Here is a 13,120-nt window from a genome sequence, read left to right as displayed (position 1 = left end):
GTTTAGGGTAGATAGTGTCCATCGAACCATACTCAGTTTTGTGGGCGTTTTAGTACGACAATTTAGTGTGCATGGCGCACTAAATGTCGCATACTAAGAATTGAGACGCATTTATGCACTAAAAATACTAACTTTGAGTACGCTAGTATGCGATTTGAGACACAGTATAGGTTACCAGATATAAGTACACGCTTCTTAGTTGCATCACAAAGCAGGAAGAAAAACAAACCTTTTGCCATTTTGTTTTTCATTTTATTTTAATGTTTTCATTTCATTCAGTTGAGAAGGAGCGACACACACAGATGAAGGAGGTGAAGAAGATAGTGCAGGCACGGTGAAGAAACGTTTAGATGGAGAGGAAAAAGAGAAGAAGACTAGAAATTAAATATAAACAGGTTTATTTATAAATAAGAAGATTTGTGACGATCATTGAATAATTAATGTCGGCTAACAACTGTGCTTCCAGGCGGCAACGACTCCGGGAAAAACCGGCAAAAACAGTCTGACTCCTCCTCTGGATATGGAACTGGGATATTTCCTGCAGGCGGCGCTGCAGAGCGCCTACCTGTGTCTGCTGCAGCGAGGGTGAGCGCGGACACACACTCTTGACAGACACTCACAAACATTTTTTTTATATGTCGGAGAGAACTTCAGGATAAACACTTTTTTTTTTTGTTTTAATCTTCCAAGCTCAGACTTCCTTATATGGTCACTACGCTGCCGCTGTGATGCTCCGTCTGACACAACAGGAAGTCTTCACTTAGATTGACGAGTAAATCTGAGTTTGTCTGTTTATAATAGAAGACAATTTATAGACATAATGTCAGAATGTCTTGGAAAAACATGTTTATTTTTATTAGATGTAACTGAGAAGTAACTGAAAAATAAAATATTATTTTAAAACAATTTTTCTTTTTTACACTCAATACGAGTTATTAAGATTATTTTATCTTAACCAAGTAAGTTGACTTAAAGCTCATTTTAGAAACGATGTCGCGCCTGTACCTTAAAAGATTTGACCAGCAGGTGTCACTGTTGTCTGCGTTTTCATTCCACTCGCTCTTAAGACCCACTGCTCAACACAAATTGCTCAATAACCTTAGTTTGACTTTTAAGACATGTTTAGTAAGTGGGATTTTTTTCTTTTTTTTTCCCGACTATGATACAACTATTGCCGTTCTCGACGTTTGTGTGTTTCTCTTAGTCATCTCGCACAGGGAGCTCACCAGCTGCGTAGGGTGCTGAGGGTGGTGGAGTCACAAGGGTCTCGCAGCTTCAGAAAAGTGAGCTACAACACATGCACATCAAAAGCCGCTCGCTAAAAGTTGTTCACAAGCATCGACCGCCGCGCAAGAATCCACATTTTGGTCGGGGTCACTGAATCCCCGTGTGTATTCAATGTTTTTAGTCGGCGGGTAGGAAGCTAGCGCAGGTGCTGCTGAGCTCGGTGAGCGAGGACAGTTACTGGCCCCCGCTGGGACCCCCGCCGACAGCCTGGCTGCACAGAGAAGGAGCCGCCGCCTCGAAAGACGCCATCTACCCGACCGTGAGACCGCCACTGCGCTACTCCACGGACAGGTGTGTCTCCATGAAGTTAAAGTCAATTAAACTTGTTATTTAAAGTCAAGATTAAGGTGCTCACGTGAAGCTTTTCATCAGTGAGCTAATGGCTACATTTATATCACACTCTATGTATAGAGTAGAACATCGTCTTTGGATTTGTTGGTTTGTTCTGCAAACAAATCTAAACTAAATATTTACCAAAATAAAGCCTTTCATAACCGTCTGGTAAACCACAAAAGAAGACGTTGGAAATAATCTTTCGCAACAAAAGTCATTTATAAAGGCTGTGGGCCATTAGCAATATCATTTAACCCTTGTATTATCTCTGGGTCAAGGTGACCCAGAGGCCTTAAAAACATATGTTTAAGGTATCCCTTGTGTTGTCTCTGGGTCATATGTATTAATGCATATAAGTAAGTAAGTAAGTAAGTAATATTTATTTATATAGCGTTTTTCTAGACCAGGGTCACAAAGCGCTTAAACAATCAAAACAATACTCAAAAAAGTACATACTTTAAAGATCAAGATAATACTGAGAACAACACAGGAGTTCCAGAAAATCAAGGAAAAGCCTGAACAAATAGAAACGTCTTAAGATGTTTCTTAAAGGATATGTATTAATTGAAGCCAGGGAGGTCGTTCACCTTGACCCAGAGACAACACATTGTTTGGGGCCTCTGGGTCATCTTGACCCTGAGATTACACAAGGGTTATTGTACAATCAACAGCCATATTGCCCTCCCTCCCCTCTGTCCTCTTTCCCAAGTAGAATAGTTGGCCTGTCGGTGCTATGCAGCTTTGTAGTAAAATTGATTCACAGATTTCATTTATTTTAATGGTACAGCTATCGATTGGCATGGCAATGTATTGTTTTTTGTTCATTTTCATTTTCATTTTGGCTTTTATCTTATCTTTACCATGTTTATTCACAGAGTTTCTTCATTTTGTTGTTGCAATTGAACTTCCGGCCACTAGATGGCAGCAGCCATTATGTCCTTCGCGACCAAAGGAACAATAAAATCCCACAAGATAGAATACAGCTGGCTAAAGCTGCTTTAAATCTGATGTTTGGACATATTTTAGTTTTTTGTTCTAATAATTTAATAAATAGAGAGTGAAACAATCACAAGATGCGAATAAAAGTCAGTGTCCCCTAAAAATGATGGAACTAAATATGTGGTATCGAATCGTATTCTGACCGGAATATATCCTCTTGGATCGCTACGTGAGCTGAATATATTGTATCTAATCGTATCATGAGCTGAATATGTTTTATCTAATCGTATCACAAGCTGAATATATCCTATCAAATTGTAACGTGAGCTGAATATATCATATCAAATCGTAACGTGAGCTGAATATATGAGATTGTATCGTATCTTTAGCTAAATGTATCAGATTGTATCGTGAGCTGAATATATATTGAATCGTATCATGAGCTGAATATATATTGTATCGTATCGTGAGCTGAATATATATTGAATCGTATCGTGAGCTGAATATATATTGAATCGAATCGTGAGCTGAATATATATTGAATCGTATCGTGAGCTGAATATATATTGAATCGTATCGTGAGCTGAATATATATTGAATCGTATCGTGAGCTGAATATATATTGAATCGTATCGTGAGCTGAATATATATTAAATCGTATCGTGAGCTGAATATATATTGAATCGAATCGTGAGCTGAATATATATTGAATCGTATCGTGAGCTGAATATATATTGAATCGTATCGTGAGCTGAATATATATTGAATCGTATTGTGAGCTGAATATATATTGAATCGTATCGTGAGCTGAATATATATTGAATCGTATCGTGAGCTGAATATATATTGAATCGTATCGTGAGCTGAATATATATTGAATCGAATCGTGAGCTGAATATATATTGAATCGTATCGTGAGCTGAATATATATTGAATCGTATCGTGAGCTGAATATATATTGAATCGTATTGTGAGCTGAATATATATTGAATCGTATCGTGAGCTGAATATATATTGAATCGTATCGTGAGCTGAATATATATTGAATCGTATCGTGAGCTGAATATATATTGAATCGAATCGTGAGCTGAATATATATTGAATCGTATCGTGAGCTGAATAAATATTGTATTGTATCGTGAGCTGAATATATATTGAATCGAATCGTGAGCTGAATATATATTGAATCGTATCGTGAGCTGAATAAATATTGTATTGTATCGTGAGCTGAATATATATTGAATCGTATCGTGAGCTGAATAAATATTGTATTGTATCGTGAGCTGAATATATATTGAATCGAATCTTGAGCTGAATATATATTGAATCGTATCGTGAGCTGAATATATATTGAATCGTATCGTGAGCTGAATATATATTGAATCGTATCGTGAGCTGAATAAATATTGTATTGTATCGTGAGCTGGATATATATTGTAAAGAATCGTGAGCTGAATATATATTGTAAAGAATCGTGAGCTGAATATATATTGAATCGAATCGTGAGCTGAATATATATTGAATCGAATCTTGAGCTGAATATATATTGAATCGTATCGTGAGCTGAATATATATTGAATCGTATCGTGAGCTGAATATATATTGAATTGTATCGTGAGCTGAATATATATTGAATCGAATCGTGAGCTGAATATATATTGTATCGAATCGTAAGCTCAATATATCGGATCGGATCGTGTTGTGAGCTGAATACAACTTATTGAACCGTATCGTGAGCCCAATGTATCGCTTTAAATTGTATCGTGAGCTGAATATAACATATCGTGAATGGAACATGTCGTATTGGGTCGTATCGTGAGCTGAATATATCTTATCGAATATTATTGCGTGCATGGATATATCGTTTCCAATTGTGTATTGAAATGATTGTATTGCTACAGCCCTTCTTTTTAGGTATTCGGGCAGTGTTTTTATCTACACCATATTTAATAGCACTTATGTGTAAAAGCAAGCTAGCATGATGTAGCATAAGTGAGCTACGTGAGCTGGATATACTGTATCTAATCGTATCAAAAGGTGAATATATCCTATCAAATTGTAACATGAGCTGAATATATCATATCAAATCGTAACGTGAGCTGAATATATGAGATTGTATCGTATCTTTAGCTTAATGTATCAGATTGTATCGTGAGCTGAATATATATTGAATCGTATCGTGAGCTGAATATATATTGAATCGTATCGTGAGCTGAATATATATTGTAAAGAATCGTGAGCTGAATATATATTGAATCGAATCGTGAGCTGAATATATATTGAATCGTATCATGAGCTGAATATATATTGTATAGAATCGTGAGCTGAATTTATATTGGATCGTATCGTGAGCTGAATATATATTGAATCGTATCGTGAGCTGAATAAATATTGTATTGTATCGTGAGCTGAATAAATATTGTATTGTATCGTGAGCTGAATATATATTGAATCGTATCGTGAGCTGAATAAATATTGTATTGTATCGTGAGCTGAATAAATATTGTATTGTATCGTGAGCTGAATATATATTGGATCGTATCATGAGCTGAATATATATTGGATCGTATCGTGAGCTGAATATATATTGGATCGTATTGTGAGCTGAATAAATATTGTATTGTATCGTGAGCTGAATATATATTGGATCGTATCATGAGCTGAATATATATTGGATCGTATCGTGAGCTGAATATATATTGAATCGTATCGTGAGCTGAATAAATATTGTATTGTATCGTGAGCTGAATATATATTGGATCGTATCATGAGCTGAATATATATTGGATCGTATCGTGAGCTGAATATATATTGAATCGTATCGTGAGCTGAATAAATATTGTATTGTATCGTGAGCTGAATATATATTGAATCGTATCGTGAGCTGAATATATATTGTATAGAATCGTGAGCTGAATATATATTGTATCGAATCGTGAGCTGAATATATATTGAATCGTATCGTGAGCTGAATATATATTGTATAGAATCGTGAGCTGAATATATATTGTATCGAATCGTGAGCTGAATATATATTGTATCGAATCGTGAGCTGAATATATCGGATCGGATCGTGTCGTGAGCTGAATACAACTTATCGAACCGTACCGTGAGCCCAATGTATCGCTTTAAATAGTATCGTGAGCTGAATATAACATATCGTGAATCGAATATGTCGTATTGGGTCGTATCGTGAGCTGAAAATATCGTATCGAATATTATTGCGTGCATGGATATATCGTTTCCAATTGTATATTGAAACGATTGTATTGCTACAGCCCTTCTTTTTAGGTATAGATTCGAGCAGTGTTTTTATCTACACCATATTTAATAGCACTTATGTATAAAAGCAAGCTAGCGCGATGTAGCATATTTTTAAATTTTCTTTTTCAGTTAAGGCCAAGGTTGTTACTTATGCTGACTCAGTCACAGATCTGCTCTGCTGTGGCAGAGAACAATCACATCGTGTTACTCACTTGACCGTGACGGAGCCCAAACTAGCACCATCCGTCGCAACTCTTCCTGTGAGCCGGGATCCTGGGCCGTTTTGCTCGGGCCTTGTGAGCCGTACTGAGTCAGCGCCACATGACTAATCCTGCCCACACCATCACCGGCAACCATCTAAATCCATGTCTGAGATTAGAAGGAGAGGAGGAAGAGGAGAACCCACCAGCGCCGCTCTTTATCTTCGCTCCTGCTCATGTGTCGTCATGTACCTTTGTGGGAAAGATGATGTTGTGTGTGTGTGTGTGTGTGTGTGTGTGGTCTGACAAACTTAAGTTAAAGTGTCACGTGTGCGTCAGTTTACTGATACTGGTTTGTGTGTGTAGGTGTGTGTTTAAGGTGTTATAAACCTTATGTTAAAGTGTGTTTACAAGTGTGTATGTGTTTGGTGTGTGAGTCAGTTGTCTGAAATTGTTGTGTGCATGAATTCAAGATAGAATGTACATGTATGATTGTGTGTTTGTCTACTTATGGCTTTGTCTCCATGTGTTTGCTAGTTTGTGTTCTCCAGCTGCTATTAAGTTGCATAAGTCGTACACAACTGTGGTTGTGTGTGTGTGTGCATGAATTTGCATTAGAGTAGAAAGATGTGTTGATGACGTGTGTGTGTTTGCCTATTCGAGTGTGTAAAGAGAAAAGACTAGCATCCGTAAGATAATATTTGTGTGTGCATTCACAAAAAAAAAGTGTGTTTTGTTGTTGGCATTTGTGTTAGTGTAGATGTGACACCTGAGCTGTGTGCTGATACTCCTGGAGTGGTGTGTGTTATATTTCAGCCTCAGGTGATGAAGAAACCGGACACTCCACACACGTTGTGTAGTGGTGTGTATTTCTATGTGTGTGTGTGCATTAAAAAGTACTTTCTTCTGTTTCCGGCAGTTGCTTCTGTCCTCAAGACGTAGTGGAAGAGGCCGTGTTGCTGCTGCTGATAACAGAGTCCATGGTGAGACACACACACACTCTCACACACACGCTCAGTGTGTACCTTTCCTGACTGGTGTCGCACACTTCAGGCCAGCGGTGATGCAGTCATCAGTCGCATGCCTGACCAGGCGGACGCTCGGAAGGCCAGTCTGCAGGATGCCACCAGCGTCTACGACCTGCTGACCATCGGCATGGCCAGGAGGGGGCAGTACTCCATGCTGTCTGAGGTCTGCCACACACACACTCTCATGCACACACTCACTCCTGGAGTTTGAGCTTTGCCTTTGCCAAAACTTTTTAATAAATGTCCGACTGACTTTGAGCAAAGAAGATTAAACGTCTCTTTTTAATCTGCCTGCTGTTTGTCTCGCAGAATCACAAAACCCGCTTCCACTCTCGCACAGTTTACCCTTGTGGTGTCACCGCTGTCCAGGTGTGGGGCGGGTTGTTGGTGGGACCGGGTGGAGATTGGTCGGAATCGACTTTATGATAACTTAAAACGATGTTGACATGATGCTCATATGTAATAGATGATCCTAGAAGACAGATACAAATATTTAAGAGGGGCGACAAGCAGTGATTTATGAGGAGTTTCTTTGTAGCCGTGTAAAAGATTGAAGCTATCTGAACTAGCGCCTCTCAATGTGGAGGCTCTACTCTGAGTCTCTCATGGATGACAGTCTCTATCTCTAAAGGCCTGTTTACACACATTGCGATATGGCGAGATTTTTGTTAGTGGTTGGTTTGTTTTTTTTACTCGACAACGTTTACTTACTTTAAAATAGAAGTCTGACGGGGGAGGGTCTAAAGTTAGTGGAAAGTCAAAATGGCTGATCGGAGAGGCAGAATTGTAGCTTCTTAACTAACGGGAATGAGGAAGTAAAAAAAAAAAGTTTCTTTATTTTGAGAGTTTGATATTAAAGATGTCGCCCTAAACCTTCCGCTCAAATCACATCATCAACGCACAACAGAAACTGTTTTCGCTCCATTCATTTTAAGTAAAGATAAATGTCCATGAAACTATGTTTAGGTTGGTGTAAGCGCACCTTTAAAAATAGAGTCCAGACACCTGCGGAGAAAACGAAACTGGAACTGAAGCAGGTGATTTGAGGCTAAAGGTTATCAGTCGGTCAACTCGCACATCCTGTCACACGTGTCCTTAAAGACCAGATAGAAAAAAAACTCTATTAAAGAACATCTGTTCCTACGATGAGGCAGAACACGAATTTAATCTCCTGTCGCTACATTTTTGTTACGAAACACTTTGTTTCACCTGCAAACTCTTTATCTTTATGCGGCAGATTAGCCTGCGAAACAGGGTTAAATGGGGATTTGAAAGAGGTGGGGCGGCGTTAAAGAGGTAAACTAGGGCCAGTGCTCTTGTGCAACCACAAGATGTCACATGACTAACACTATCAGACTTAAGACACGCTGTCAACTAGCTGCTTGAATCTTTGAGACTTTCTCTCATCTACTTGCCTTTGAAAAGAAGAAACACTCTCCCGAGCTTTTCAGGTGCATATTTTAGTGCTGATGAAAGTAAAAATAAAAACCTAAATGATCGTTGTTGAAGAAAGAGTCTTCTGTAGCTATTACGCTCCTGAATTACTGTCTGGTAATCTGCTGCAACTTTCACAAAGAAGGGCCATTTCATGAATGTGTCTCAAACAACAATCTCTTGCTGTAAAGTGCATCTGTTGGTCTGACTTGACAAATATCACCTTTTTTTTTAGGACTTAAGTATATGTTTTTAGTTTTGATTGTTTAAGCGCTTTGTGACCCTTGTCTTGAAAACTGCTCTACAAATATAAATTATTTACTTACTTACTTAAACCCTTTTGTGGGTGTTTGATAATCCACTGCAATTGTTTGACCACTGACAATAAATTGTTTTAAACTTTCAAAAATCTAATTTACTGTTTGAAGTCTATGAAATATTATTTATATTTTTATAGGTGTAATAATTAATAGTGATTTGCTGATGAAGCTTCACGACGCAGTGTCATGTTGTTTAAAGGTCAGTAGGTGGCGCCATCAGTTTAGAAAGGATGTGATGTTTCATTAGAACAGTTGTTCAAAACAAAGGAAAATAGTGCAGAGACGCCATCTAGTGGACTCTGAAAATAATGACTCTGCTTCATGAAGCTTCATCAGGTCCTCACTAATTAAAACTATGAAGAAACAATGTAAATATATATTTTTAATTCCCATATTTAACAAGTTTCTCTTTATTATTAAAAGGGGAGCTTTACAAGATACTACTACAAGATAAATATGTGGATTTAATCATGTTATTTACAAAAATACTTAAACATTAAATTTTGTTTTATTTATGCATTGCTTGATTGAAATACTGTTTAAACATCTTAGTTCACTTTGACTATTTCTAAACAATCTTTTCGTGATAATGAAAAGTGTATAAAAGTTGGCAGGAAAGTCATAACTGCATCTAATGAATCAGAGATATGACAAAGTTGCAGCCGTTACAGCGGGTGAAAATATTTAAAAACTCATTTGAGACTCAATTTATGTTTTTGGTCCGGGCTGCTGAGTTTAGGAGAGTTTGTCGACTGAAATTAAACACCGGGGCCACATTAAGTGTCACAAATCACCTTCTGTGTGGGCTTTTAAAAGCCAAAACCATTAAGTGTTTTATCCCCGACTATAAATAAGGGGGCAGGTTGTTTCTTCGGTGCCGTCACTGCGGCGCTGCTTCTCCTTAATCAAACCATTACCGCCTTTTATGATAAGAGTTTAGTTTGCGGTGACTTGCACTTAGCCAATAAGATTAGCCGTTTGACATTTAAGAAACACTTTATCCTCCTAATCTGTGACTTCCTTCCTCGCCAGTGTCTGGAGCGAGCCATGAAGTTCTCCTTCAACGAGTTCCACCTGTGGCATCAGCTGGGACTGTCACTCATGGCCGCCGGGAAGGTGAGCTCATCGCTCCTTATTTACCGCACGCCGCACATCCATGTCCCCGCCGATGCCTCCGTCTCGTCCGACCGCCGCCGCTCCTTCTTCACCTTCTTGTCGAGGCATGTAACGAATAGTGTTCGCAGATAAGCTTCCTGATGCGAGTCGTTCATCACGGCACAAAGAAGACTTTTTTTTTTTTTTAAATGTGTAACCAGACCAGAGCAGCCGCTGCCAGAGTCATCGCTCACTTTCTGATGCAGAGATAATTAATAACCATCAGTGGACGCACTAATGTTTCGTGAAAGCTCACTCACCCGACACCCCCCTAACCCCCTCCCCCGCCCCCAAATTGCTGACTCTTTCTAGCTAGCATGTGCATGCATGCGACACCAACATTGATCCCGGTGACAGTATAAAGTGACACTGCAGATCAATGGAGAGCTCTAGAAATAGGCTGCTCCCTAGAAGGAGAAGGCGGCGCCTCGGTGTCGTCAGACCCCTTCTATTTAAACCAGCGTGTGTGTGTCGGTGTGTGTGTGTGCTGCATTAATGATTGACACAAATGTATTAAGTGACGCCTAAATGGGTCTATTAGGACTCTGCAGGAGGAGCTCATGTTTGATACACTCGCTCACAGGCGATCCGTGTCGCCTGACTCTGCATGATAACCGTGTGGACATGAATCACTAATTTGTCATTGACATTTGTGTGTGTGTGTCTGTGTGTGTGTGTGTGTGTGTGCGCTCCAGGGTGTCGCTGCCGTATCTGTATTCAAAGAATGCGCCCGGATGAGACCAGAAGACCCGTCGCTGCCACTGTTGGCTGCTAAAATCTGCATCAACCAACTGCACTGGGTGAACACACACTAACACACACACTAACACACACTCGCACAACCTCGGATAGTTTTACCAAGAGAACACCATTTCCCAGACCCACTTGTTGCCGGGATACAGGTGGATATGCTCGCCCTTTGTCCTCCTGTAGGGGGCGCTGTTGTCTGTTCAGCTGTGTAATGACTTCCTATGGGGTGCCATGAAAGACATTTTTAGCATGCCAACACATATATCTCCTGTGGCCACGTTTCCTTTTCTTTGAGTTGGGCAGGTTCAGATTCTGGCCAAGGGGGCATTTGCTGATCGTAGAGGCCGTTATCACAAGAGTCGTATAGAGGTGACCTTGGTGTTCCTGTAGTTCTTAGTCAAGTTAAAATCAAACAGTTGGATTTTTCAACTTTATAACATGGTAGTAACATAGAGATGAAACGAATCATCAAACTGAGATAAAGATTTTGGGCATATTTATTTATTTTGGGGCATATTTACAACAACAAACTATTATTGTTATTATGCCGGTTGACAAGTTAATGTCCAGGTGTTTTTAGCTGCTATGGTAGGACTTTAAACTGAACTAGAACTTATGTATTTATGTCTGGTTCTGAGTAAGTAACTTAGAAACTGTCATGTATAAAAGTCGAAATGATCTACAATAATGCAAAACATATATTTATTTATAAATATATTGACTTATATCTACAATGAATGTACCATTCATGAGCCAACAACGTACAACACAACACTGTTTACAGTTTTCATGGATGCAATCATAACATTTCTTTAGTTTCATCCAACAATCTTTGAAACAGAAAATCAGATGTTTTCAATGACAGCTGGCTTATCAAGTCTTTGAGCTCTCAGACTCCGAGGTCGGAACTTTCGAAAGCAGCCCATTGGTTTATTTGTAGATACGATCAATCTTCAATATCACTCTTGGGAGTTGTTAGTTTGAATAGTGCCACAGCAAAGATGATAAAAACAAAAACAAAAATTTCAGACAGCATTTTTGTTCTTCGAGTTTCTCTCCAACGTCTTATAAATCTAATAAAACAATTAGATTTAAATGAACTGATCGGGTCAAAAAAAGTCACATTTACAACCGTTCAGAGATGTATTTCTTAGCGACTTCAGGTGTGACAACCTGCTACAGAGAAAAGTTGTCGTCATGAGATCAGACTAATGTGAAACTGTCAGCAGCTACCATGTTATTTTGCTCCAGCCATGAATAAATACAACTTAGTGTTAATATAAAAGGCCCTGAAATAACCACTGAATCTATAAATGATAGCTAGGATTTATATTCTACCTCTTCATGTAGACAAGCATCAGAGGTTAAAACGTGTTTCGCTAGCTTTAGCCGTGTTGCATCTGAAGGGGAGGTTGTGAAAGCGGTTGCTGTGTCACTAATGTTTGACACTCGGTCACTCGGGCAGCTAGAAGTCACTCTAAAGCTTTTGTTGTCATGGCACCAGAGGCTAGGAAGAGAAGGCGGGAGAACGGATGACAGTGGTGAGAAAGAGAGAGGGGTCAGATTAGAGAAGAGGAGCTAACAAGGGCGGGTGGAGAGAGCACATCTGTCGGGGGCTCTAGATCATGGCAGGCTGGACGCACTAAGGAGCTTACAGCTTTAATCACAATGGGACACTATGGCGACAGTGGAGCATTACATAAATGGGCCAACATCAGCTGGACGGTCTGGACGTTTATCCAGCCAGCAACAGTGATTGTACAGTGCTTTTGTCTGTGTCGAGGCCCACCGATGAGACCGGCCATTGGGCGTGTGACGTCTGCGCCGACTGGGGCCAAAAAAACCCAAAAACAAAGCAGCTTTTCCCCGAGTTCCTGAAGAGCAGGTCAATATTTTTGGAACCGAATTTCACATTTACACACGTTATTCAGGTTGTTACCGCTCTAAAATAATCTGGCAATACAACTGTTTTTAGGGAATCAAGAGCTCAGTCGGAGATCAATTCTGTCCCCGGTCTCACCTCTGACTATGAATTCTGGGTCATAACCGAAAAATAACCTTTTTCGGTGGTACGATTACAACAAAATGCAGTTTGTTGACCTCAAGATCTGTTGGCTCCATTCGACCAAGATACAGTCTGGATCAAAACCCCATTAGGATTTAGGGGCGTCTAAATTTGAGACCGTGGTTCTCGAAAAAAAGGTGCACCTGCTTGACCCTTCTAGCAATTCTTCCAACCAAAAAGAAGAATAAAAGACCAATAAGCTGATGGACCAGAGAGCACATCTTTCATTCTTCCAAAAAAGATGAATGAATTCTGCCTCTTTGAGCAGCAATTTTAACCTACCACTAGCCTTAGACCCCCAGCTAATTGACCTCCTTTTTAAAAATGCTACTTAAGGGATGGCAG

General features: G+C 39.5%; 1 protein-coding gene across 1 annotated transcript in view; it reads left to right on the top strand.

The window, feature by feature from the left end:
- The window catches only part of ttc7a (tetratricopeptide repeat domain 7A), a 59,693-nt gene that overhangs the window by 8,707 nt on the left and 37,866 nt on the right, over positions 1-13,120 (top strand). Inside the window, exons 6-12 of the mRNA XM_087803265.1 lie at positions 467-585; positions 1,205-1,283; positions 1,409-1,578; positions 6,943-7,006; positions 7,077-7,214; positions 9,838-9,921; positions 10,656-10,760. Of these exons, the coding sequence (XP_087659391.1) occupies positions 467-585; positions 1,205-1,283; positions 1,409-1,578; positions 6,943-7,006; positions 7,077-7,214; positions 9,838-9,921; positions 10,656-10,760 (759 nt within the window). The remainder of the gene's footprint in view (positions 1-466; positions 586-1,204; positions 1,284-1,408; positions 1,579-6,942; positions 7,007-7,076; positions 7,215-9,837; positions 9,922-10,655; positions 10,761-13,120) is intronic.

This window comes from Callionymus lyra, chromosome 11, assembly GCF_982586985.1.
Source record: "Callionymus lyra chromosome 11, fCalLyr1.hap1.1, whole genome shotgun sequence".
Classification (NCBI taxonomy): Eukaryota; Metazoa; Chordata; class Actinopteri; order Syngnathiformes; family Callionymidae; genus Callionymus; species Callionymus lyra.
The sequence above is the reverse complement of the archived record's forward strand: the minus strand, read 5'-3'. Positions and strand labels throughout refer to the sequence as shown.